General features: G+C 51.0%; 1 protein-coding gene across 1 annotated transcript; it reads left to right on the top strand.

The window, feature by feature from the left end:
- Window positions 1-180: 180 nt before the first annotated feature.
- CD58 (CD58 molecule) lies at window positions 181-27,951 on the top strand. Its single transcript, XM_079761746.1, has 6 exons — window positions 181-315; window positions 14,052-14,348; window positions 17,750-18,040; window positions 21,868-21,930; window positions 24,857-24,893; window positions 27,463-27,951. Exons 1-6 carry the CDS (start codon window positions 258-260, stop codon window positions 27,470-27,472), a joined length of 756 nt encoding a protein of 251 aa, XP_079617872.1. The 5' UTR covers window positions 181-257; the 3' UTR covers window positions 27,473-27,951.

Below are 27,951 nucleotides of genomic sequence, written 5' to 3'. Positions count from 1 at the left end.
ACGTTCCAAATGCCGTGGAGGGGCGGGGCCGCGCCGGCACGCGCGCAGGAAGGCGTAGTGCAGAAGCGGTGCCTCTCGCCCCGCCTCCCTGGCTAAGCCCCGCCTCTCGCCCCGCCTCTCAGCGTAAGCCCCGCCTCTCGCCGTGTGGGCTGGCGGAGCCTGGCCTCTCCCGCCAGTAGCGCGAGAGGGCGGTGCCTGGCCGCCTGAATGAGGAGCCCGGCCCGCCGGACGCCCGGGGCGAGTATCGCATTTGCGCCATGGCCGCGGGCAGGGCCGCGGGAGCCCTTGGCCTGTTCAGCTTGGTGCTCCTGCTCGGTGAGTGCGGCCTCCCCGAGCCCCGCGGGCCTGGGCAGCGCCTGGGTGCCCTTGGCTCCAGGACTCCGGGGCCGGGTCGAAGGTTGGGGTCCGAGGCCACTGCTCGTGGCATCCCGGGTGGGGCGCAGGGTGGGGCTGCGGGAGCGGAGGAACGCAGCGGACCCGAACCGGGAGAGGAGAGGCAGTGCTGCCCGCACGGCACGCTCCCTCGGCGGGGCCCGGAGAAACTGGGCGGCGGCACCCGAGTCGCTCCGGGGAGGAGAGGGACGGGACTCCGGCGCACTCCCCGCGCCGCCCCGCCCGCCGTCCTCGCGCTCCCCCGGCTCCGTCCGGCTTCTCCCCTCTTTCCGGGGCTCCTTTTCGGGGCCCGGGGCGCGCGCCCCTTCCCACCCAGTGTTCCTCCCGAAGGGAGGGCCTCTTTCTGACCTGAGTGCAAGTTACTTCGGAGCCTGCGGGGCGGGGCGGGGGGTGGGGGGGCCGGAACTTGAACCAACTTTCTCATTCTCGGGCCCCACTGGCGTTGGCGGGCCGGCTCCGAAGCCCCAAACACCCCGAGGCGGTGGCCCTGCGGTGGGCAGGGGAGGCGGGGCAGGCAGGGGGCAGAAGTGTCCGTAGCGATGGCCTCACTTAAAGATTCCTAAGTAGGGCCTCTCCTCTCCCCTCCCCTACTGGGGATGTGCCTGCAACCAAGGCACATGCCCTTGACCGGAATCGAACCTGGGACCCTTCAGTCCGCAGGCTGACGCTCTATCCACTGAGCCACACTGGGTCATGTCTGAAATCAGTTATCTTCTGTGAAACAAGGACTTGGTGGGAGGGATGGCATTTGAATTTGGCCTCTGGGGACAGGTGGCTTGTGGACACGCTGTGATTGGGAGAGCAGGTGAGAAAGGCAGGGCCGCGGAGGGGAGTGGACAGGTGAGCCTGGGCATGCGTGCCCACTCCAGCTGCAGGCCCCACGGGGAGCCCGGAATGGGAGGCCCCGTGGGAGTTTAGATTCTCTTCTGCAGGCAAAGGAGAACTCTTTCTGGGCCTGTCAGGCTCAGAACCGTGTGCTTGGGAAGAGTAAGCTGGCCGCAGGAAAGAGGAAGGACTGAGGGTGAGAGGAATTGGAGGCAGGGGGCCCAGGGCCGAGGCCATCACACGGCCCCAAGAGCTGGGAGGGCTCCAGAGGCCGGTGGCTGTGGAGAGGGGGGAGACACAGAGCTTGAATGGTTGGAGTGATTCTCCCAGAAGAGCTGATCTCTCCCTGGTCCCAGAATGCACGTACCTTTGGCTGCCACCTGTGGTTCAGACTGGGCTCCACCCCTCACCTGAGTCATAACTTCTGTGAGGTACCTACCTTCCCTGTGCCTCAGTAACTTTGCCCTTAAAAAGACGTTGACAGCATCAACTTCATAGAATAATTGTGAACAACACTCAGTCATTAATACCTGAGTGTCAGCTTTGTGTCGGGCACTGCACAAGGGCCCAGGGGTGTGGACGCAGCCAGTAAGGCTTCCCTGGCTTTGAGCGGCGTACGTGGTAGTGGGGGGACAGTTAACAAGGAATAGATAGAGTAAATAGATAGAGACGGGGTGGTGGTAAAGTTGACATTTACAGATCCGCAACGCTGAGGAAAGGGGAGGGGAAGTGGTCAACATTTCTTCTTAAGTCATTAAGCCTTAGCGGCATTTAAAATCTTTAGAACAGTTGCCATAACAGTAACGAGAAGCCCTAAGCAGGCGTCCTCAAACTACGGCCCGCGGGCCACATGCGGGTGTTTTTGCCGTTTTGTTTTTTTACTTCAAAATAAGATATGTGCAGTGTGCATAGGAACTTGTTCATAGTTTTTTTTTTAAACTATAGTCCGGCCCTCCATCGGTCTGAGGGACAGTGAACTGGCCCCCTGTTTAAAAAGTTTGAGGGCCCCTGCAACCGGTTTGGCTCAGTGGATAGAGTGTCGGCCTGCGGACTCAAGGGTCCCAGGTTCGATTCCGGTCAAGGGCATGTACCTTGGTTGTGGGCACATCCCCAGTAAGGGGTGTGCAGGAGGCAGCTGGTCGATGTTTCTCTCTCATCGATGTTTCTTGCTCTCTCTACCTCTCCCTTGTTTTCTGTAAAAAAATCAATAAAATATATTTTAAAATATTTTAAAAAATTAGTACCATGAACACCTGTGCGCTTTTCTCCTGGAATCACCAGTTAGTGACATTTTGGTTTACTCCTCTCTCTCTCTCTCTCTTTATACACACACGCGTGTACTAAAACTTATTTTTACGCTGAGCCGTTTGAGAGTTGCAGCTCTTATGACACCTCACTCCTACATATTTCCATGTTTGTCTTCTAAGAACCCCGGGTCTTCAGTAAGACACAGAACCATTGTGGCAGGAAATGCAGCTTCCCTGTTTTGTCCGAGAGCCCAGAAACCCACGAGGACTCACCCTGCATTCGGAAGGCATGCGTCTTCCATCCCCTTTTACCGGGAACTGTTGCCAACCTGTTCGTTTTGTTTCTTATTCTTTATGACATCACCGTTTTTGAAGGGCCCGGAGCGGTTATTTCATAAAAGGTCCCTCGTTTTGGATTACTTTCTCGGGCAGGGGTTTTATGTGTAGGGGGGCGGGGGCCTGGGAATGCTTGTAGGTGTGTTGTGTCCTCAGCGCATCTCATCCTTGGCAGGTGCAGTCCGGTTGCCCCGTCATGGGGGATGTTAACTTCGTTTCTTTGGTGAAGGTGAGGCTCACCAGGCTTCTCCAGGGTAGAGGCATCCTCTCCCCTTTGTACATAGGACGTGACTTGTTACGTGGCATTTTGAGATTGTGTGATTATCCCGTTCCCCAACAATCTCTCACTGTTTCAGCAAACAGTGGCGATTCTTTGTAGATGGCAAACCCCAGTGCCCGTGTCTCTTTATACTCGATTGACGTTCTTCGGTGCTGAACTTCCGCATCTCCCTTTTTCACTTCATGGATGTTTGCTACCTGGCATTCCCGTCATTGTGCATGTCGATGCTCGGCGACCTCAGTTTGCAAGTGGGAACCCCTCAAACTTCAGTGTCCTTAAAAAACACACACACAAAAACAAAAACAAAAAAAACTTCAGTGTCCTTAAAAAAACAACAACCAAAAACAAACAGAAAACTTCAGTGTCCTTTTGCCACGTTTCCGAGAGTTTTTGAGCACTTCCTTTCTGGCACAGAAAGAGATTCTGGACTCCTCTCCTGCCTCAGCCTTGGAATCCGTAGAGTCCCTCGTCCCATTCCGTCGGGGAGGGGACTTGGAAATCACGCTCTGAGTGCTGGGTGCGCCCAAGGTGCCGGACTCCCGGCTTCCAGGCCCTGCCTGTGGTCAGAGCCAGGAAGTAGTTTTCACAGTGGTGGGCTTGTCGTGTTACCGCGAAGGCTGACCCAGTAATTAGATTCTTCTTCCCCTTCCTCCCTTCCGTCTTTGCATCTTGTTTCTCCACAGTGAGAACTCTATTCTTAGCATCAGTATATTTTCCTAATCTATATTAAACACAAAATTGTTTGATAATTGCTATACCAATACCACTACCAAGCATAGACAATTATTAAACATAGTTCAAGATTTCTTTGCCCTTCTTTTTTTTAAAAAAAAATATATTTTACTAATTTCTGACAGAGAGAAAGGGAGAAGGATAGAGAGCCAGAAACACTGATCAGCTGCCTCCTGCACACTCCCTACTGGGTATGTGCCCGAAACCAAGGTACATGCTCTTGACCAGAATCGAACCTGGGACCCTTGAGTCCGCAGGCCGATACTCTATCCACTGAGCCAAACCGGTTAGGGCTGCCCTTTTTGTTGTTGTTGGTTGTTGTTGTATTTTAATCTTTACCCAAGGAAATTTTCCCATTGATTTTATTTTAGAGACAGTAGGAGGGATGTAAGGGGGGAGAGAGAGAGAAAAAAAAAACACATCAATGTGAGAGAGACACTTGATTGGTTGCCTCCCACACATACTCTGATTGGGCGGGGATGGGACCTGCAACCCAGGTATGTGCCCTTGACTGGGAACCGAACCCTTGACTCTTCTGATGCTAGCCAGGACTCTTTGCCACTTTTTCTTTTTCTACGTGTCCCTCCGGATATGTACAGAATACTAGATTTTAAAGTTACTTGAATCTTTGTTTCTTCTGTGTGGTTATGTTACTGACTTGTATATAGTTGCATTAATTTGTTTCTGTTTCTATTCAGTTTTAAGGGTTTCGCCCTTGCTTTAATTTTTAAATATGTAAATAGAGTAACATGATTCAGATCACAACTATATGAAGATATGCTCAGAGAAATCCCACTACCTCCTCCCCATAGCATATAATTTGTTTCTGTTTTATCTTTCTTCTTTCTACTTGCTGTTATAAACAGATACATGTGGTTATTTCTAACTCCCTTTCTAAACAGCAGATCACACATACCATGTACTCTTTTATACCTTGTTTTTGTCAATTAAGCATGTCTGGAAAATCATTCCGTAGACGCCATCCTCATTCCTTTCGTACAGCTGCGTGGTGCTCCGTGGGGTGGGGTGTGGTATTTCATTTGGTGGTTGGTGTTTTATATAGTGTGGTCCGGGGAGGGTCTCTTTAAAAGGGTGAGAGTGTAGACTTAAGGAAGTGAGGGAGCAGGCCAGGTGACTGATGGGGGATGGAAGCAAAGCCCTTCCATAGGCTTCAAGCATTTAAGGAACTTGGAGGAGATCATTTTTCTGGAAAGTAGTAGGAAAGAAAGCTGTAAAAGGAGTCAGGGCTGGATCTTAGACATCAAGTTCTGTGGGCCCTTTAAAGACTGTGACATTTTTCACTCCCAATGAAATGGAAAGTTTTGGAGGGTTTTGAACAGGAATGAAGTCATGACGAATTATTCTGGGTGCTGGGAGGAGAGCAGTCTGGAGAGAGGGGGGTGAGGCTGCAGATAAGGATCAAGACTGAGGAAGGAAGGAAGAAATGGGCGCTCCCGGGGAGTGTTCTGAAGGTAAAGCCGGCAGGATTTGGGGCTGGTTGCGTCAGTGGGTTGTTAATATGTGGTCAGGGCATGTAGCAAGCTCACTGCCAGGAACTGATGTGTTAGCTCTTAGCAGAGCCTGCCCTGTCCTGATGCTGTTGAGGTTTTATGGACGCCTTTGCTTGACAGCTGTCTCTCCAACTAGATTGATGCAGGAACCAAGCCACATACTACTTACACATTTCCTTTCATGGACTTGTTTCCGTGTTGTTATTTTAACAGTGCAGACTGTTGCCGTCTTTGTCAAGCCTTTCTCCATCTTAAGACATTACCTGCCATCATTATGTGAGACTGGCTCCCCGGCTTTGCTGCCATCCAGATTCCGAGTCTGGCTCTCACTCCGGAGAGAACCCAAGTCCAGGGGCGGGGCGCTGCGTTCCTGTCCGGAAACCAGGCCCCGCGTTATCCTGGCTGTGACTCTCACAGCTCCTGGTTAGTAGTTGAGATTTTTGTTTTCATTTCATTGTCCCACCTTTTTTTTTTAAGGCAGGGGGTCGGTTAAGTCCCTTGTCCAAGTTCACACAGCAAACCAGTGGCAGAGTGCGCCAGCACCCGGATCTGCCGGCACAGCCCATGCATTCCAGCCCGAGATCAGATGAGCAGCTGCTTGAAGGTCGGCGGAGCGATAGGTGTCTCTTTCTCTCCCACGCGCACACTTGCAGCGAGATTTGGCTGAGGCGAGGGACACTACGCTGGGCGGCAAGTTCCCACGATTGTGTTCCCGCCATAACCTACAGCAGCGGGAGGGGACAGCTTGGGGCCGTAGAATTCAGAAGGCTAGTTATTTATTAACATCTTGCCATATTTATACTCGCTCTACACTCCCACATACTTTTACATAATTCCAATGGCATCATCATATTTATGAAAATAACAGTAATCCCCTAATATCACCTGCCTTCTGCCCTTATTCAAAGTTCCTCACTTGTCACAAGAACGTCTTTTTTTAAAAAACAAACAAACACCAGGATCTTGTCAAATTTTGCACGTTGCATTTGTTGCCGTGTTTGGCTTAATCTTGACAGATACCTTTTAGAAATTTGAAAAGGACTCGGAACCGCTCTCTAAGAACGAGACAGTCTGGGAACCCGTGCTGTCGCCTGGGTCTCGCTGCGTCTCAGGAAGCAGCGGCTTTGCGGGGAAGGCGGTTTCTCTGCTTCGGAGCGGAGGGCGCCGCACACGTCAGCCCCGACGGCCGGCTGTTCTGCCTTTTGCTGTCTTCTCCTGTCCTTTCTCCTCGGGTGCAGAAAGCTCTGTGCAGCTTCCCCTGCGGGCACAGCCCTGAGACTCCGCAGTCACACCTCAGACACTCCGGAATGGAATGCCCAGCCAGGGCCCCTCCTCTTCCCACTCCTCAGACAGCGGAGGGTGTGACAGCGAGACGGAGCCGTCCCAGGAGAGGGCAGGACGCCATCCTAGCCGTTCCTCTTTGGGGCGGCTTCCCTGTCGGTGCAGCGGCCCCAGGGAAAATGCCTGTCAGTTACTTGATAGGCCGGACCCTCGCCAAGGCGTCCCCTTCGCTGCTGCTGCTGCGGGGCCTGGAGGCCGTGCGGCTCCCTGGGAACCAGTGGGAGTGAAGGAACCCCTGCCCAGAACCCGGTGTGCTCTCTGCCCCGTCGGGAGCTGCTGATCCGAGGTCTACCTTTGTGTCCTTGCTCTGTCCTGTCAACCAGGTCTCCCTCTGAGGAAGCCAGTTTATTCCGATGGCTTGTTCTTCAGAAATGAACCCCTTCCGGTTCCTAGTGACCTTCATCCCTTTCCATAGCACTCCCCACCTGTCTGTGAGGTTAGTGCCTCAACCTCCATCTGGCTCACTGGTAGCTCCTTTCCTTCCTTCCTTCCACATTGAATTGTACACTTCATATGTTTTTGGTTTTTTATCGATGTTTTTTAAGAAAAGAGAGAGGGGGGGGGGGGGAGAGAGAGAGAGAGAGACATCAATGTGAAACATAGACTAGCTGCCTCCTGTATGTACCCCGACCAGGGTTTGAACCCAAAACCTGGGCATGTCCCCTGACCCAGAATTGAACTGGTGACCTTTTGGTGCCCAGGATGATGCCCAACCAACTGAGCCACACCAGCCAGGGCTCACTGGTAGTTTCTTGAACATTTCCCTCATAGACCAGTTAAAACCTAAGGGGCGGGGGGATCAAGGTTCAGCAAATTATAAGAGAGATGAATAAGGTTATGTCATAAATTAGTTGTAATGGAGTTTCTCAACTATGAACTGAAAAAAATGGAAAATAAAAGGGTTTATAAAGAAATTTTGTAATGAAATGATCAATAGTCTGTTGAAATGCCTTGAATCAGACTTTGTAGAATAGATGTACGAAGACTGACAGCGTCTTAAATTGCTGTAGTAAGAACCTTTTCCCCGAAGCAGGCTGTAGGCCTCAGTATATTCTGAGGACAGTCAAGGGTGAATGTGGCTTTTGAGCATGGATAGCATGTGGTTACCTTAGAAGCACGGGCTACTGGTAAGTAGTGCCGTCAGAGAGGACTAGAACGCAAACAGGTGAAACCCGTTTAGTAATAGATTTTACTTAACCAGGCAGGGATTTTTTTGGTTAAGGTGTGGTTCACCAGGTTTCTGACGGGGCTCCACCCCTCACCTGAGTCAGAACTTCCTGCACCCGAGTGCTGTAGGTGCAGGCACAATATTTTCGTTTCAACATGTAGTTGGTATCAGTAAGAGATTTAAAAAAAAATTATATTTATTGATTTCAGAGAGGAAGGAAGAGGGAGAGAGATAAGAAACATCAATGATTTGAGAGAATCATTGATTGGCTGCCTCCTGCATGCCCCACACTGGGGATCGAGCCTGCAACCCTGGCATGTGCCCTGAGCCCTGAGTGGGAATCGAACCGTGACCTCCTGGTTCGTAGGTTGACACTCAACCACTAAGCCACACTGGCCGGGTTAAATAAGAGATTTCTACATTCCCCTTTTCATATCAGATCTTCAGCGTCTGGTTAGTATTTTACCCACACACACTCCATCTCCATCTCATGTGGACTGACCACATGTGGTGTGCTCACAAGCCACGTGTGGTTAGTGGCTACTGACGTGGACTGGACGGCAGCGGCTCGGAGAGAAGAGGGGAGACGGGGAGAGGGCTCTAGGTGCAGGAACGTAGAAAGGAGATTCTGTTCGGACAGAAGACAGAAGTGATGGAAAGGAGGTGGATTTGGAGAGCCGGCACCTGGATTCTGGCCCAGCTCCTCCTGGAGGCACGGAGTAGCTTGCCAGCCGAGAGCAGGTGTCAGACAGGTTCCGGGCAGTTGTCAGGACTGGGGGCGCAGGGGGGGTATCGCTAACTGGGAGCCAGGTGAGTGCGTCTCCAGGCAGAAATAGATGGAGACGGGCAAGTCGTGCTGTTGCATCCGAGACCCTGGATTTCTGCCTTTAGTGACCATGGAAACAGAAAGACTGCCTGGGCCTGGGCCTGGGCCTGGGTCAGGGTCAGGGCGGAATCAGCCAGGAAAGACGGAGGCGCCCCACATGGTGGCTCACGGCGCAGGCCTCAGAGGCGGGCTGCCTGCGTCTGCACCCACTCTGTCCTGGGCCAGCTTCGGAGCCCCTCGGAGCTCCAGGTTCCTCATCTGTGACCCAGTGGTTCTCATTCCTGGGAATGCTCTTCCCCATATTCCCAGCTCCCTCCCTCCCTTTCTCTGGGCCCTGCCGCAGGCCAGCTGTGACCCTTCGCATACAGTGGCAGCCCTCACTAGTGACCCCCTCCCCCCCCATGCTCTGCTTCATTTTGCTCAGCAGCACTTTACTTCACCCACACAAAGAGACTTCACTTTGCCACGTGTCCAGTTCTTCCCAGTCACTCTCACATGCACTCCAGGACGGCCTGGGACATAGGAGGGGCTCAGTATCTGGTGAGTGAAAACATGAATAATAAGACCTCTCTCAGGGAGTTGAGTTGAGGAATAAATGAAGGAAGATAGATAGATAGGTAGATAATTAGATGGATCTAGCTTTTTTTGGGTTAATCCTCACTGGAGGATATTTTTTTCCATTGATTTGTAGAGAGAGTGGGAAGGAGAGAGGAAAGAGAGAGAAGAAAGACAAACATCGAATGATGTGAGAGAGACACATTGATTGGTTGCCTCCTGGACATGCTCTCACCGCTCTGGGATGGAACCTGCAACCCACGTACGTGGCCTTGACCGGGAATCGAACCCATGACCCTTTGGTGCCCAGGACAGTGCTCTAACCAGTGAGCAACACCGGCCAGGCTAGATCTAGCTTTTCAGAAGATGCGTGGCACACAGGAAGCCCCAAATGCCGCGAGTGTTTGTGCTGCTGCCGTGGTTAAACGCTATCGAGGCTGAGCTGGCCTGGGGCTCATTGATTGGATTTACTAAGAATTAAGTTAAAGAATGGAGCTGCAGCAAACTCCCTTGAGTGAGACACCGTGCCCTTCTTTATCATCTCCATACCTGCTGAGCGTGTTTCCACCCCAAAACTGGAACACGCGTCAGACTGAGCTGAGACTATTCATGAACTTAACGAAACATGACTTGGTAGCAGCACCCCCTCAGTCATTCTGGGAGGAGGGCCCCTCTCCTGTATGTAAATGTCTGAACCGAGACTTTGTTGCCCAGGCTGTGAGCAGGTCCTCCAAGGCGGTGTGGGCTGAAAGTGAGACATGATTTCAGAGAAGTGAGAGGGTCAAGGTTGTGTCAAAGCAACCAGGGCTGCCCCCGGATCCTGTCATCCCCAGGTCCACAGCCAGTAGAGGTAGAGGCCTCAGCCAGTCCCCGACACAGCGTCATACACACGGGAAATGCCACGCTGCGTATATTCGGGTACTGAAACTCTTAGGGGATTTCATTGTTTCGCCTCAAATTTTTACCTTAACTGCTGCTGCCTGCAGGCCACCTGACCCGGAGGGGTGCTTTGGAGAGAGAAAGCAGTCTTTCAAAGGCCTCGTGCAGCCCTTTCCCTGAACCCGGAAGAGTGGTCAGCCCTTTCCCTGAGCCCGGTAGAGTGGTTGGGCTTCTCTGAGAAACGCCCCGGTGACAGGGTGCCTCTCGCAGCCTCAGACAGGTTGGGACTTGCATTGGGCTGGCGTCCCTGCGTGGGTACAGGGTACAGGGTACAGGTTTACCAGGTTTACACCCTTAGCGGGTGCGCCCCCTTCGCCTCGAAGGGGAAGCAGTAGACAAAGGGAACATCTGAAAGGAAGAGCGGGGATAGGATGGGGGGATAGGGTGGGGAGTGGGGAGCCAGCGGACCCTCCCGTCTGGCTTTGGCCGGAGGCAGGCAGGGGACAGGAAGGGGCTGTTTTGACTGCATCTGGGTGGTCCCAGGCCACTAACTCTTCGGCTCCAGTGAAAGGTCTGAGCCTGTCCTTGCCGCGTCATGGTTCTTCAGCCAGGTTCCACGGCACTCAGGGTTTGGGGTGACTCCAATTTTGCTGCCTTTTGGACTGCATTTAAGTTGTATTTTAATCAGTTTAGTTAATTCGCTTAACTGTTTACTGAGTTTCCCTATGACTTTTATTGCTCGATGGATGGATGGACGGATTTGCTCTGGTTTTTCTTCCTTCCTGCACTTAAGTCTCTCTTGTCCCCTTTCCCCTCCCTCACTTTTTTACATCTCACACTTTTATTTACCTTAAAAAAGCTTATTGGGGTGACGTTGGTTAATAAAAGTGTATAGTTTCAGGTGTACAGTTCTATAACACATCATCTGTATATTGTGGTGCGTGTTCACCGCCCCAAGTCAAGTCTCCTTCCATTGTCATTTACCCCCCTTTACCTTCTTCTAACTCCCCCATCCCCCATTCCCTCTGGTAATCACCCTACTGTTTTCTGCGTCTGTGGTGGTTTTTTCTTGGCTTAATCCCTTCACCTTTATCACCCAGCCCCCAATCCCATTCCCCTCTGACAGCTGTCACTCTGCTCTCTGTCCATGAGTCTGTTTCTATTTTGTTTGTTAGTCCATTTTGTTCATTAGATTCCCCATATGAGTGACATCATACGGTACTTGTCCTTCTCTACTTATTTCACTTGGCATAACCCTCTCCAGGTCCATCCATGCTGTCCCACAGGGTAAGATTCCCTTCTTTTCCTGGCCGAGTGGTACGCCATTGTGCAAATGTACCACAGCTTCTCACTGCGCCCCTCTGATGGGCACTGGGGCTGTTTCCAGATCGTGGCCCCTCCCACAGATGCAATTGGACGTTTGTCTAATTGTTTGTATGAAGTCTGGCGTCTCCAACAGAACGTAAGCTCCAAGAGGGCAGGGACCGTGCTTGTCTGGTTCTCCCACACAGAAGAGATGCCCAGTGAGTATTTTCGGAATGAATGAATGAATGAATGAGTGAATGACGGGACCAGGCTGTGGTGAAAGGGGAGCTGAGCAAGGAATACCTGTGTCCCGGTCCCTCTGCTGCCCTAAACTTGCTGAGACACGGGCAGTTGGTGTGCCTCGGGCCTATTTGCCCGTCTGTAAAAGGGACGTAGCGTCTCCACTGCACCTGGGCGTGCGGAGGGTTCAGGAAGGACTCGGCAGGACGTGAGCACACACCTGGGAGATTGGAGGCCTCAGTCACACGCCGTTTCACTTTTCTTGGTGCTCTGTCCTGTCGCCTGTGAAATGGAGGTCATTGGAATACCCGTTAGAGTTTCTTCCAGCTCAGAATTACTGCGATTCTTTCTGAACAAAAGTCTCCTTCTCTCCTCCTCGCTTCTCTCCACACCGTTCCTGGCTTCTTTTTCCTATTTCACAGTTCAGGGAACATCGCTTCTCCCCGGGGAGGACAGAAGCCATCTCCATGCTGCTAGGGTGCAGCCGTTCAGCCATGCCTCTTCTCTCCCACCTCCACCCTACGCGCTCATTCATTCATTCATTCATTCATTCATTCAAAGGCATTTCAAGCCCCACTACAGTGTGTGGGCAGACTCTGCTTGGAATCCTGCCTCTTTCATCTGCCTTCCCACGTACTGTTGAGTCCGGAAGATAGCGCATAATCAGCAAAGCAGCGGAAAGGTGCTGGTGTCTTTTTGAGGGCAGACTCCCTGAATTTAAGGGGAATGGTTCTAAATAGCCTTGCAAATAGACAGATGGGGGATATTTGCTTCTCATTTGACATTACTGGGCAAGGTTGCCTACTGTCTCGATGTTTCCTGCGCTCCTGCAGTTACCCTGGTTGCTGCTCGGCAAAAACTTCAAATTTTAGTTTATCTTTAATGTCTTTTCCCTTAACAGCTGTTCTTCTCTCTTTAACAAGAAAGTTAAGTCTGGAGCAAGATGCATTTAAACCCATTTGGGGGTATCAGGAATATCCCGGTCTTAGCGGTGGTAGTAAATGTTTAATGACTGGATTGGTGTGTGTGGGGGAGGGGGGCAGGAGCCCCTCATTTGAACCCTTCAATCAGAGAGGTTAACCACTGGCTTGTGACAAAGGTTTGAACCAGCTCCAGCACACATGGTCCCTTAATCCTCACCGTCCCTCTGGCGTGCTTCCTGTCATTGAGTTTGCTCTCAATAGCTCCCCTGTCAGCCAAGAACGAGGGCTGCCCGACAGCCACCAGTATCCTCCCTACCCCTCGTCCCCCACATCCCGTCACCGACTCCTGCAATACCCTCTCAGGTCCACCCACTCGCGGGCGTCCCTGGCCTGGTCTGTCCGTCCGCCACTCCTTGCACTGCCTCTGCCCTGCTTTCTCTGCCTCCACGCCTGCGCCCCTCAACCCCTGCCCGCGCTGCGGACGGTCAGCTGGCGGAACTTACATTGCGTCCTGCGTCTTTTGTTGACACCCTTTCTGTGGCTCTCCTTTGCCATCAGGATCCGACCCAAGCCCTGGCCCCCTGCAGCCCCTGCTCACACACTCTGAGCAGCCCCGCCCGCCTCCGCAGCCTCCTTCCTGCTCCCCACCCCCTGGCCCTCTTTGTTCCAGACATTCGGAACTGCTTTTATTTCCTAACACAGACCCCCTCCTTCATTTGGGACAGGCCTTGGGGCGCTGCTTCCTCCATCTGCCCGCCCACTCTCCTTCCTCCTTCGCCAGCCCTCAGCTGGACGACTCCCCTCATCCTTCAGCGACGCGTTGTCCTGTGTCCCTGCAGCATGGCTTCCTGGGGAAGGCCCCGCCTAGGTCTGTCCTCGCCTCCTCTGTGTGCTCTCCACGCAGTGAGACTCCTCGAGGGCCTGGAGCGACGCCCGTCCTGTTTGCTGCCATAGTCTCAGCATGGCCCACGTGCCTGGCATGTGGGTGCTGCTCCACCAATGTTAACTCCACTTCTTGGGTTTGTGTGGGCCCCAATTAAAGAGTGGGTTCTAGCCCTAGCCGGTTTGGCTCGGTAGATAGAGCGTCAGCCCACGGACTGAAGGGTCCCCGGTTCAATTCCGGTCAAGGGCACGTGCAGGCTCAATCCCCAGCTGTGGGCTGGGCGCATGCGGGAGGCAACCAATCCGTGTGTGTCTCTCGCATCAGTGTTTCCCGAACTCTGTCTCTCCCCCTCCCTTCCACTCTCTCTAAAAACCAATGGAAAAATGTCCTCAGGTGAGGATTAAAAAAAAAAAAAAAAGAGTGGTTTCTACCTGGTCAAGCATCTATTTTCTCTACTTTCTGTCAGCAGCTTAGCACACAAAATAGCTGATGAATAATTTTTACCACGAAATTCAACTCTTTTCTCCATAGAGCATCTTGGAAGATGGTTTTCTGTTTCCAACAGTCGTGTTTTTTCCTAACCTTTTTTTTTTTCTCTCTCTCCTAGATTTCATCAGCTGCCAGAGCTTACCGCGTTTTGGACGTATAGGTGAGAACATCACTTTGTCGCCATCAAGCACTGTAAACTTTACAGAAATCATATGGAAGAAAGGAATGAATAAGATCATAGAATGGAATGGAAACACTGGGGTCATACGTTACCCACTTTTTAAAGAGAGGGTTCATTTAGACATTGAGTCAGGTGACCTCGTCATCTTCAAATTAACATCATTGGATGAAGATGAATATGAAATCGAATCCGTGGATCTTACAAATGGCCTGAAATTTAATCTTATAGTTCTCGGTGAGTATTTCATAACTTGGTTTGTTTAAAATGGCAAATTTCGCCTGGCTGGCGTGGCTCAGTGGTTGAGCATTGTTGACCAGGGTGGTCACGGTTTGATCCATGGTCAGGGCACATGCCCAGGTTTCGGGCTCGATCCCCAGTGTGGGGCGTGCAGGAGACAGCCAATCGATGATTCTCTCTCATCATTGATGTTTCTACCTCTCCCTTCCTCTCTGAAATCAATAAAAATATATTTTTATGGCTGAATAATATTCTGTTGTGTGTACAGATACCACAGCTTTCATATCTATTCATCCTATGATGGACACGTACGTTGTTTCTGTGTCTTGGCTACGGTACACAATGCTGCCCTGAACATCACCCCCCCAATTTTTCTGGATCATTCTAGTGCCTGGTTCATTTTCACTGTTTCTGATGTTCCTGCCAGGGTCATAGTTCTCGGGGGCTGTGATATTGAAATAAAGGTTATTTTTAACATCCCAGTTTCTCGGGCCTTGCTACCCTCGCTTGCCATGGTGTAGCCCAGAACCTGTCATTGCCAGTCACTCTGATCCCTTCATCTCTCGGTGGCAGATGTCCCACCCCTTCTGTTTCTGGCTCCCGTCCTCGGCTGTGCTGACTGACAGCCTGAGGAAGCCGGGCGAAGGCCTGCAGAGGAGCCACGCACAGGGAGGTGCGTTCCCATCAGTGACAAACACCGTATCGGCCGGGGACTTCAGGTCCTGCTTGGGGAACCGGGGCTGGAGCCTGTGGCTGTGAGGAGCCTCTGTCTCCAGCACTGGAGCAGCGGTGTGGCTCGGTGAAATCTATTTTTGGAAGATGACTCGGGTGGCAGGTATTTTCGGTGGATAGGGAGAAGAGGCGCCGGGTAGAAGGCACCGCGGGCGCGCAGGTAGACAGTGTGTCGGTAGGAGATGTTGGAAAAGGAGAGGACCCGGAGGTGAGCCAGGGAAGACTCAGCCGTATTTAGAACGTGTCCTAAAAAGACGTAGGCTGACTCACGGCTTCACACCAGTTGACAAAGTAACTCCTCATACTCGTTTCTTAGAAATGGGGAAGTCATGCTTTTGGGGAGGGTGTGTTCAGTTCTATTTAAGTGCCGTGGCATTACTCTTCCGGAGACACCAGACCCAACGGAAAACTGTCAGAAAGGGAGTTTTTCGGGTAGAAGGGGGTTTCCTGGCGCCTCTTCTTTCTGCGTAGAAGGTGCTATCTGCTTTCCCTTTGCCCGCAGAGCCCCCTACCAATCTCCGCTAATGGCGTTCATTAGCTCTTTCTCAGCCCCTTCCCAACCTTCGTTGCATTGGTAATGTCCATGTAAGTAGAAGTGACTGTCCTTCCCTTAAACGTCCAGACCGGTGTATAACTTTTTAAAAAAATACATTTCACTGATTTTTTACAGAGAGGAAGGGAGAGGGAGAGAGAGTTAGAAACATCCATGAGAGAGACACATTGATCAGCTGCCTCCTGCACACCTCCTACTGGGAATGTGCCTGCAACCAAGGTACATGCCCTTGACCAGAATTGAACCTGGGACCCTTCAGTCCACAGGCCGACGCTCCAGCCACTGAGCCAAACCGGTCAGGGCCGGTGTATAACTTTTTACTGAAGTTAATAGAAATATATAGATGCCAGCTGGTCTGTATACGAAATCCTCATCTCTGACAGGGTGGTGAGCTGAATTAATTATAAAGCGACTAATTCCGTTATTGTAGGGGGTGAAGGAGACACATTCCTGGCCTGTTTAATCTGTTTAAGGTACAAGGCGTAACTTATCTGTTAGAAGTCGCTGTGGTAAGTCCCCGGGCAGCGCGAGGCTAGGGAAGGTTATCGATGGGAGGAGCTGAGTGCAGAAGTTCAGCCCGATGCCACAGAAAGGTCTGCATGCCTGTTGGTGAGCAGGTGGGATGTGACAGTGGTGGAGTAACGAGACCGCCTGGAAGAGCTTCTGTGTCGCTAAGCGGGCTCTGACAACACAGAACGTGACACCAGTTCTTCCACGGTCTCCCCGCACAGCACTTTCCTATCCCACCTGGCCATGACCGTGACCGTGCCCATGTTCTGTTCTCTCAGGAAAATGAGACAGACTCAGCAATGGGCTTCTCCTTTTAGGGGACAGGAGGCTGGGCTGGATGGTTTCTCTAAAGTCTTGCAGCTCCTACAGGAGCTGTGGTCCAAGGCCGCACAGCCCGCCGGGGCTAACGCTCACACCTCCCAGCTCCTGGCCAGTGGCCCGTCCCAGTGGCCCACGCCCTTCCCGGAGTTCACCTGGCCAGCCTTGATGCACTTCCCTGTAATTCGTGTTTTAGTCCGTGTTTATAATGTATTGAGATTTTATTATCCAAACGCTACCAGGTCTTTTTTGTGTACATTTCATATATATTTACGTGTTTTCTCAAATCTCTTATAATTAGTTTGGGGGTGGGAGTAGAGATGCAGGAAGGCATATGAATGAAATATAAGACGAGTGAGACCCAAATGAGCATCACGATGTGAGAGGGTGAGATGGTGCAGTGGGACCTGGGAGTGTCTTCGCCTGCGGTGTGCAGGTCCCGGCTGCCTTCCCGGGAGGAGGCGCTTCCGGAGGAAATCGGAGGGAGGCCTCGGGGCTGGCAGGTCTCTGACAGGTGCCGCGCCTTATCCCACCTGTCAGCGGGGCCAGCCCACGGTACCTTTCACAAAACCCTTTGAGTCACTTGGAAACATTTCAGATTTTCGAAAGGTAATATAAACTATTTCCTCTCTGTAGATTAAAGAGCACCCCACTGTCCTAGCCGGTTTGGCTCAGTGGATAGAGTGTCGGTCTGCAGACGGGAGGGTCCCAGGTTCGATTCTGGTCAAGGGCACATTCAGGTTTCAGGCTCGATCCTCACTAAGGGGCATGCAGGAGGCAGCCGATCAATAATTGTCTCTCATCACTGATGTTTCTGTATCTCCCTCTCCCTTCCTTTCTGAAATCAATAAAAATATATTTTTAAAAATGCAGTTCTCTACAGAAAAAAGCATCCCACGTAGTTATGGGGAGCACTCTACACTCAAGCATGTGACTGTTTTTAGTAAACGCGGTAATGAATATTTATAATAAGTGAGAAAAATAAAAACTAGAAATCCTCCTGTCTGCTCAGGTGAGGATCCGCAGCTAACTGAGTTTGCCACCATCCTGTCCGCAATCCTGGGGCTTTCAGAGTCGAGGATGAGGGGTCAGGGGCCCCCATGTGGTCTGAATGTGAGCAGGCAGATCGGACTCCGAGGAGGAGAGAATGCTCTCCTGTTGGTGCCCAAGGAAGTGGCCTGCCCGTCTCTTAAACTCACAAGAAAGTTGGGAGCTTTTCATAAGTTCACAGATGATGAGTCTACATATTACTCTTCTTGTACTAAACGTTACCTTTTTTCCCCAGACCCTCTTCCGTCCCCGACACTACATTGTAACTGGACGAATGAAAGCCTTTCCGTCCACTGTGAGATTCCTCAGAGTTACAGCCGGCATCGGGAGCAGTTACGCTATGCGTGGCGTTGCTCTTCCCAACAGTGTGAGAGGAGCTTACAACTCGCAGCCCTTGTTCCCGACCCGCCACCTGTGCTACATTTTACGAAGGGTGACGACCTCTCACAGGAAGTACAATGTTTTGTTGGAAATCCAGAATCCAACAGGACATCATCGATGCTTTTGTCAACCTGCGTCCCAGCTGGTGAGTACACAGCTACACGTCCTGTGGCAGAGACGCTATATAGTAATGGGGTTCACGGACCAGTGCTGGTTTGTGGGTTTCAAACTACAGGGATAGTGGCTAACATCCATTTCACAAATTCAAAATGTAAAGTGAGCTGTAATGTTCATGGACCCCCATTAGAGCTATAAGCTAACATGTTTAGCACTTCCTCTGTCAAACACCACTCTAATACATGTATCAATTAATTCGCACACGACCCAATGGGTTGGGTGCTACAGTAATGACTCCTTTTTATGGGGAGAAACCAAGACGCAGGGAGTGTAAGTTGCCTGCCTCAGGTCAACAGCTAGTAAGTAGAAAAGCCTGGATTTGAAATCAGGCCATCGTGGGTCCAGAGCCCCTGCTCTTAACTATTTATAATACTGTGTGTTTTTTTTTGTTTTCTTTTAATGTTTTTACTGCTTTTTAGAGAGAGAGGAAGGGAGAAGAATAGAGAGAGAGAAACCTCGAAGAGAGAGAATCATTGATCGGTTGCTTCCTGCACACCCCCACTGGGGGTTGATCCCACAACCCAGGCATGTGCCCTGACCAGGAATTGAACTGGTGACCTCTTGGTTCCTGGGCCGACACTCAACCACTGAGCCACACCCACTGGGCTGCTTTGTAATATTCTTCATTACCATTATGTTCTCACATGTGCTACAAGACTCTGCATTTGATACATTTGTCTAGTTTAGCGATTTTCAACCGGTGTGCCGCAGTGATTTTTAAAACATGCAGTACCTGACCATTTAGTCAGGGGCACTGACCTCATTTCCTTTAGATTGTCAAATAAAAAAATGGAATAGTTGTGGTTTGTGGGCTTCACACCACCTGAGATGAAAAAGGTCGAAAATTGTTGGTCTAACACCCAATCTCATGACAAGCTGTCTCACTGATGGTCTTTTTTATGTTAAGTCTTAAGTGCATTTGTAATTGGCCATTTTTATTATCTAATTTTTACATTATATCGTCAGTTTACAAACAGAAGGACCAGTGATTTGAAAGTGGTTCATTAAAACGTAAGAGAACAGATGACTTATAGTATTAATTATAATTCAGGATATCATAATTATATATCAAGAACAGGATTTCCAGGGCAAATAGAGAATATGTGTTTCTTTGGGCTGAGATAGGGTGATTCTGTGAATGAATTTTTTTTTAACATAATGAATAGTAAACATAATGAATATAAAAACCTTGAATTTTATTTGATGAGTGAGCCATTCTCATTACATCTCCAGTGTATCGTACCTTTTGAAACTTCAGATAATGACATGAAGCCATTAAAGTTATGGTTTCATTTTCAGACAAAGCAGCGTGACTTCTCGGGTAAAATAAATATTTGCAGGAAAAGTACAAAATGGGTTCCAATTTGCAGCTGATGGGTTTGGTCCCTAAAGACAGAGAAAAGACCAAACCCACAGAGGTGTCACTCATAGAGGCACCATTTGCACAAGCCACACAACTGCCAAGAAGATTTAAAAACCCAGTGCAGCTCCAGCTGGTTTAGCTCAGTGGATAGAGCATTGGCCTGCAGACTAGAGGGTCTCAGGTTCGATTCCAGTCAAGAGCCCATTCCTGGGGCTCGATCCCCAGTAGGGGGTGTGCAGGACACAGCCAATCAATGATTCTCTCTCATCATTGATGTTTCTATCTCTCTCTCTCTCCCTCTCCCTTCCTCTCTGAGATCAATAAAAACATTTTAAAAACCCACTGCAAAGTTAGTGACAGTTGTTATGCTTGGAGCAAATTTATGAATTCCACCTGTTGGGTGTTGCATACTACCCAAGGCAGACTGTGTGGAAATACCATCCATGTGCAAGCAGATAGCTGCTTCCCAGTGGGAGTGACAGAAAGCCACGCCAATGTGCTTCGGCTTGTGTGCTGTGTGCATAACCAACCAGGAGAAAGAGGCTGACCGGGTACAGCATGAGTCAGCAAGTAGAAATCTGGAAAAGCTTCCAGTGTTCCAGGAGGCAACATCCTTGAAGGACATAATTCCTGGACAAGATCCTCTGTAGAATTATGTGAAACTAGAGGCCTGATGCACGAAGATTCGTGCAAGAATGGGCCTTCCTTCCCCTGGCTGCCGGCACTGCCTTCGCTCGGGCCGGAGCCGCCTTTACATTCCGGCCCAGAGCCACCTTTCTGCCTTCCCACGCTGCCCAGAGGCCCGGAGTGGCTGGGCCAGGGCCTGTGTATGCAAATTAATCCGTCATCTTTGTTGGGTTAATTTGTATACCCACTCCTGATTGGCTTGTGGGCGTTGCAAAGGTACGGTCAATTTGCATCTTACTCTTTTATTAGTGTAGATGTTTCATGAGGTTTTCAAGCATCCTGTCCTTGCCCAGTTTTCATTTAACATTTGCCATTGGGATTGAATGCTACACCTCGTAGACACCTTGAAGAAAAAGATCATCACCATAACATCCCTCTCACCGATGTGAAATACAAGTTGTGAATTTGAAAACAAACCGTTCTTTATCAAATAATTGTGATTCATCTTTTTAAAAATCCGCTCCCCCTCCACCCCCTATTGATTGTTCACATGACATTGTAGATTTTGGAAGTTTGAGAGACATTGCTAGATAGTTCTTTGGCCTTTTAACCTTTTGCACTCGGATGTCGAGTGTGACTCGACACGGTTAGCATTAGAATAAAGGAATCGAGAAAAAAGCAAGTGAGTGCAAAGGGTTAAATCTCAGAGTAGTGTTGACATATGAGATACATATATGTCTGGGGACCTGTTTTTGGTCTCCAGTTAACCAAATGTTTTCTTCTCTGAAAATCTGGGCCTGAGCTCTCCCTCTCCCCCTCCCACCCATGGTTTTGAATACTTTTCTCGAGTTGCATGCATCATAACAGATATAAATCCATGAAGATGTAACATTTAAATATTGGCTCTTACTTGTTCAAGTGCTAATTTCTTGTGTAGACTTTCTGATGCTTTATCAAGTGAATCACAGCGACTCACATTGACTAGCCTGCTACCCGTTAGCAAACCCTTCCAAAGGCTGTTTCCTCACCACCACTGTTGTAGACAGGAGTTGCTATTTATTTTTTAAGAGTGAGGAGACTGGTTCAACAGATGGGGTGACCTTGCCAAGGTCACTTAAGTAATGGAGATAGAATTAAAACGTAGGCCTTCAAATTCTGTTGCTGTGGCCAAATTAATTGTCATACCAGGAAACGGGCTGGGCACCTGCCGGCCTCTGGTCACGACATTTTTGCCCAAGTACCAATACATGAATAACCTTGTTTTATTTTTAAAGACAACATATTTAATGCATATGGTTGATTCATTAACATTGAACTCACGGCCAGTAGTGCTATCTAACTCAGGCCTAAAGGAAGCTTATCCAACATACACATTTTCTTTGTAAGACATATCGCAGCCTTTTTGTGCTTAGGGATACTAGACAACATGTCAGCACTATGCTTGGGAGACCATTTTAAACAGTGAAATCGCCAGCAAAAGACAAACAGACATTAAAAAATGTGAAAAGCTGGCACTGCAGAGACCACGTGTAGAACACTTGCTGATAGTGTGAGAGCTGGAGCAGGAAGGCAGCGTGTCGCCTTGCTCAGACTCAGCGGGGGCACGTGCATCGGGCGACTCAGCGTTTCTCACCATCTGCCACACGTGCCCACGAATGACCGTGAAGGTGCTATGGGAATTGATTGGAGGAATACAAATAAATGTTAGCAAGTAGGTAAATTGCAAACATGGAAGCTGCAAATAAGGAGAATCTTTATTTTGACCAGGTCAGCTAATTGCATTTCTTTTCTTTCTTTTTTTACAGATAATTCAAGGCATAGATATGCACTCATAGCTTTACCATTCGTAGGAATAGTCTTTATAATAGGTATGTATACTTCTCTTAAAAATGTAAGTTTTCAAACATGAGTTGGTTTTTCAAAGGCTGGAAAATAAATTTGGAGATAAAAACAAAGTTTGAAATTGTAGGCATTTCGGAAGAAGCAGAAACTTTTGTGTTTTACTTGTCTGGTGGCTGGTGTGCCAGGTCCCTCCAAAGATTCTGCATTCTTCTAAGGTGGGACGAGTCCTCGGGCCACAGCGCGTTTCCAGGCAAGGGCAAGGGCACAGCCCGATATTCCTGGGATCTAATCCACAGCTGCCTCCTGTCCGTGGCCACTTCAACACAGAGTTATACTTCTGGTCTCCAAGTCAGATTTTGCCAAAGACCCGTTACTCTTGGCTGCTGTGGTCATAATGCCCATGTCTTACAGCCTAGGAGGAGGTCCTAGGTAGGAAGGAACTTTTTTTTTTTTTTAATTTCTTTATTGATTAAGGTGTCACATATTTGTCCTCATCCCCCCATTCCCATCCCCCACCCCTCCCCACGGATGCCCCCACCCCCCCTGTTGTCCTTAACCATTGGTTAGGCTTGTATGCATGCACATAAGTCCTTTGGTTGATCTCTCCCCCCTACCCCCACCCTCCCCTACCCTCCCTCTGAGGCCTGACAGTCCGATCGATGCCTCCTTGTTTCTGGGTCTGTTCTTGTTCATCAGTCTATGTTGTTCATCATTTCCCCTAGATGAGTGAGATCATGTGTTACTAGAAATATACTTATAAGAACCGAATGTGAGACGAGCAATAATAGTTATGCTGACAGGCAAATGAATCAGTCTGTAGTAAGTTTCTTTCTGGACCAACAGTTCTTTTGAGACCCAATTTCAATGTCCACCAGTTCCTTATGTGCACATGTCGGCACTGACCCCTCAGCTCTGGATGGTGGACAAATGGTGGTAATGCAGGTCCGACTCCCTTTGGTTTGGTCTCACCCGGACCCAGGGGCATGGCTTCACCCGGACTCAGGGGCACGTGGCCTCACCCGGACCCAGGGGCGCATGGCCTCTCCCGGACCCAGGGGCGCGTGGCCTCACCCATGGCTTCACCCGGACTCGGGCACGTGGCCTCACCCGGACCCAGGGGCGCATGGCCTCTCCCGGACCCAGGGGCGCGTGGCCTCACCCGGACCCAGGACCCAGCCTCACCCGGACCCAGGGTGCACGGCCTCACCCGGACCCGGGATCCAGCTTCACCCGGACCCAGGGGCGTGCGGCCTAGGAAGGAACTTTTGTTGAGTTGGGTGACATGGAGTCCTATATAATAAAAGCCTAATATGCTAAGTGTCTGGTCATCTGGTCGGCCATTCAACCAATCAAAGCATAATATGCTATTGATATGCTAAGGCTGTTCAACCGCTCACTATGACATCATAACATATAAATCCATGAAGATGTAACTGACCATCAGGAGGCAGACAGTCGACCAGTCACTATGAGGTGCACTGACCACTAGGGGCAGCGCTCCGACCAGTAGGTTATCTTGCTGCTGGGGTCTGGCTGATCAGAACTGAGCAAGACGGGCTGGATACACCCTGGAGCCCTCCCATGGCCCCTCCCCGGCTGGTCAACCTCCTGTGTTCCTCTCTGGCCCCGATCATGCACTGGTGGGGTCCCTCAGCCTGGTCTGCACTCTCTTGCAATCCGGGCTGAGGTGAGCTCCCCGCTAAGTGCACGAATTTCGTGCACCGGGCCTCTAGTGGGTAATAAAGATCTGGTATTTACTTGTGTTGCCTTCCTGAGACTTCCTTAGTCCCCCAGAGATCTCGGGCCAACCTAGAAAGCAACCTGTGTGCCCTGGAGAATGGGTGACCTGACACGCAGCCCTTCCTCACATCCCAAAGGACATGGACCAGACGTGAGCAGATAGATGTTCTTGAAGGCCCATTCATTTCCATATCTGCCTTCACCAAAAGGGTATTTGCAAGACTCCTGTGTGACTCCCACAGGGAGTGCTAACGAGGAAGCTAAAGGTCATTCAGTAGAGAGGAAATTACTCCAGTGTCAGTATTAGTAGCACCACATAACCTAAAAACAATTGTCCTAAAAAAATAACCTGGCACACATCTCAGCTCTCAAGCCATGAATTGGGAAATTGTGAGGTGCTGGGCGTGGAACTTTGGGAAGGCGAGTGAGTGGAATGTAAACAGCTCCAGCACCTCGTTGTAGTGGACAGACACCTGTACGTGCTCAGGCAGGCCTGTGGGCCAGGCTGCTGGACCAGGAGTATGGCTCGAGGCTGAGGCTGGTGCCTTGTGGGAAGGAAACATGCGTACCCGTGGGCACGGTACCTTCACGTCCAAGCCTGCGCTGCCTGACACAGGAGCCACGAGCCGCATGTGGCTGTTGAGCCCTTGAAATGTGGGAGTCCAGCACTCACTGGGCTGTGAGTATAAAATACACACTAGGTGTATAAGACAGTATTAACGAAAGGAATGTGCATGGGTCACTAATAACGTTTCTGTTGATTACATGTTGAAATGAAAACATGCTTATATGTTGGGCTAATAAGTAAGACATACTATGAAAAGTAATTTTACCGATTCCTTTCTATTTATTCTGTAATGTGGCTACTGACATTTTTTAAATACTTGTGTGGCTCACATTGTACTCCTATTGGGCAGTGTTAATCCAAACCATTCCAGCCTTCATTGTCAGCCCTGTGCCCACTGCTGGAGGCATACCCATTTTGTCAGCAGTTTCTGCTTCTCTGTCATCTGATGACTGATTTTTGAGCAACTCTTTGGACCAACTCAGTCCCCGGTTTCATGGAAGCGTTAGGGACAGCGAGGCATGCCAGCTGGCAGGGCTCAGGTTTTGAGTTTTCCACATCCACGTCTCTAAAAGGCAGGCAGTGACTTCAGGCTTCAGCTTCCGTTTCCAGTTCTTTAATTGGGATGAAAATGTCTTCATTTGTAGGTTTTCTGCACTGTGCCAGACGGACAGAAGGAACCACGTAAGTACCCTGTAGACTGTGCACGGGGGAAACTGTGTGTCGTGGGCTAGACCAGGACGGCCTCGCTGTCGGGTGCCCGTCACTCGGGGAGCCAGATTCTATGTATCTGCCAGTGCCTGGACAGTACCCAGTGCCATCAGCAGAGAGGGAGACGAACCCGTTCATTCACACCAGCCGCGTGCCCAGCACGGCCCTGGCCACTCTCCATATCTCTTCCCATTGAACCCTCTCCACGAGCTTGCACGGGTCAGCACCACGTGCTGGAGACCCTGAAGGTGAGGCTCAGGCGGCCAGTCCCGTGGCAGCAAGTGGGAGAGCCGAGATGCACATCGAGGTCTTCAGGCCCCGAGGGTTGTATTCTCCGCCAGCACCATGTCCCTGCTCCTCCCACCCAGCAAGATCGGACCGAGGATTCGCCTCAGGAGCCAGGGTCAGGGCTGGGCCTGGGTCCGAGCAAAGGATAGGACCCGGGCATAGTCACCAGGGGCAGTGTCCGTAGTAAACTGCCATAAGGAGGCCCCGAAGGCCCCGCGTGACAGATCCCGCTGGTGGGAGGAGGCTGCGGCCCAGGAGCCCGGCTTTGCGGGGTGAGGGGAAGAGGCCCAGGCTGTAGCGGGCAGGACAGGAAGTGGCAAGTGGACCGGCAGGTTGGGCCAGACCAAGACTTTGAGAGGTGCCAAGAGGTTCGGTCTTTTCTTCAGGGGAAGCCCTGAGGATGTCTGAGCAGAGCTTCGCGTTAGAAAGATCCCTCTGCCAGCGAAGTGCAGGGTGGGTTAACAGACACGTGGCTGGAATGGGCCGCGGGGGGTGAATACATGGAATAACCCGGCCAAGCAGAGAGGGCCTGGATCGGGGGTCACGCAGACGTGAATATGGAGGCAGAGATGTGGGGGAACGGGACTGGGTGTTTGGTAAAGGGCACGGCCCACGCCGTACCAAGCTGAGGAGGCGGCAAAGGAGTCCGTATTTGCAGGGAGGTCTTTGGAAGTCGGAGGCTAAATGACTGACAAGGCCCGGGAGCCGGGAGCTTCCTGAGCGGGAGGGCTCTGCATGGGCCGACTGCTCTGGGGTCAGGTGCAGGAAGGCCAGCCTGACATTTAGGGGGTCATCCCGGGAGGAACCTGGCTCGCGCGGGCTGGGTGTGGGAGAGGAGCTTCCCTTTTCTCAGTATGCTTTTGTTTCTTCTCCCACTTTGCACTCCGTGTGTTTGCTGCTTATTTGATAATAATTTTTAAAGGCAAAGAGCCCATCGTGGCTTGAGGGGGAGTTCCCGAGGCTCCGTTGTTAAAGAGCCACGTGTGTGACGGAGGGGTGGGAGTTAGGGGGAGAGCTGGGAGGGGACGAGCATAATCGGCAGCAAATGCAGAATTGCCACATCTCCTGAGGACAGTGTCAGTGAGAACCAGCCGAGCAGTTTCGGGGAGTGCGGTAAAGGCCTGGAAATATCCCGACGTCCGCACGTTCAAAAGGCAGCAGAACCCCCTCTCCCAGGGAGGAAAGATGTGCAGGTGCATCTCGCCTGCGGGAGCTGGCGCTGCGGGTCTGGTTCTCTGGAGCGGGTGCATCGGGCTGTGGGTGGTGGGGAGCTGGGGCCGCGGGCGCCACACCCGGCAAGGTGCTGCTCTCAGGAGGAGTCCTGTGCTGGCCAGGACTCAGTAGAGAAGGGCTGCCTCTCGTATCCCTCACAAACCCGCAGCACCCACTTCCATGTTCTGTGGGCTCGGGATGGGGGAAAAGCACAGGGTTATTTCCCACAGCAGGAGTGTCTTAGGAAGGCTGGGTGTGGAGGAGATATTTTGGGAACTCTGGTCTGGTCTGGTCCTGATCTGATCTGGTCTGGTCCTGGTCTGATCTGGTCTGGTCCTGGTCTGATCTGGTCTGATCTGGTCTGGTCCCGGTCTGATCTGGTCTGGTCCCGGTCTGATCTGGTCTGGTCCCGGTCTGATCTGGTCTGATCCCGGTCTGATCTGGTCTGGTCCCAGCTGATCTGGTCTGGTCCTGGTCTGATCTGGTCTGGTCCCGGTCTGATCTGGTCTGGTCCCAGCTGATCTGGTCTGGTCCTGGTCTGATCTGGTCTGGTCCCAGCTGATCTGGTCTGGTCCCGGTCTGATCTGGTCTGGTCTGAAATCCTGTGGAGAAGATAGAAGCCAGGGAGCGGGCTCTTGGTGAGGGAACTTGCTCAGGGAGGCGGTGCCCAGGTTTTAGCCGCTTCCGCTGAGAGAACCTCAGATTGTGTCAGCACCAGGGAGGTGCCCAAGAGGGAAGTTGAGGTGGGAAGGAAGCCGGCACCAGCAGTCATGTGGCAAAGAGGAAGTAAAGCTGAAGGGGTGACGGTTGCCATGGGGGACATTTCACTGCACGATAGACGGGTGGGTTTGAGGAGACGGGCCGCGCACCGAAGGTGGCGCTCCTGCGGAACTCCCGCTGCGTCGGCCTGGAGCCAGTCCCTCCGTCTCTGCCCCCGGCGCCCTCGCTGCTGTTGGAGTTACTACAAAGGGCACGGACAGGAGGGTAGGCATGACTTGGGCTGCATTTTACCAGTTACTGACGTGAGACTTTTTTCTTACAGCGCCAGATGACGAAATCAAATCCTGTCATAACACAACTTGGAAGCCACCTGATTGCCTCTACAGTATTAGTCTTTGAAAACGTTAGGAAGTTACCTTAACTGGTAACTTCATCAGTGTTTTGGTGTTTGTTTGTTTGTTTTTAAGAAAAAACAAACGAAAGCGATTACCCAATACTGTGAATCAGGCTGTGGGTGGTGGGGAGCTGGGGGCCGCGGGTGCTGCTCTCAGGAGGGACATCTTATTGTCCCTCGTGGCACACTGTAAATAAGTGTAAGTATGTACAGAAACAACGAGGTGGTCTGGCTCTTTTTCTCCTAATGGCCGCGCACCGCAGGAGGTCAAGGCTTTTTACTGACAGCTGCACTCCACTGCTCTGTTGCTCTAGAGCAGTAGTTCTCAACCTTCCCAATGCCACGACCCTTTAATACGGTCCTCATGTTGTGGTGACCCCCAACCATAAAATTATTTTTGCGACCCACAGGTTGAGA

Source organism: Cnephaeus nilssonii (assembly GCF_951640355.1).
Source record: "Cnephaeus nilssonii genome assembly, chromosome: 21".
In the NCBI taxonomy this organism is placed as follows: Eukaryota; Metazoa; Chordata; class Mammalia; order Chiroptera; family Vespertilionidae; genus Cnephaeus; species Cnephaeus nilssonii.
Note: the sequence above shows the minus strand (reverse complement) of the source record. Positions and strands in the feature narration are given on the sequence as shown.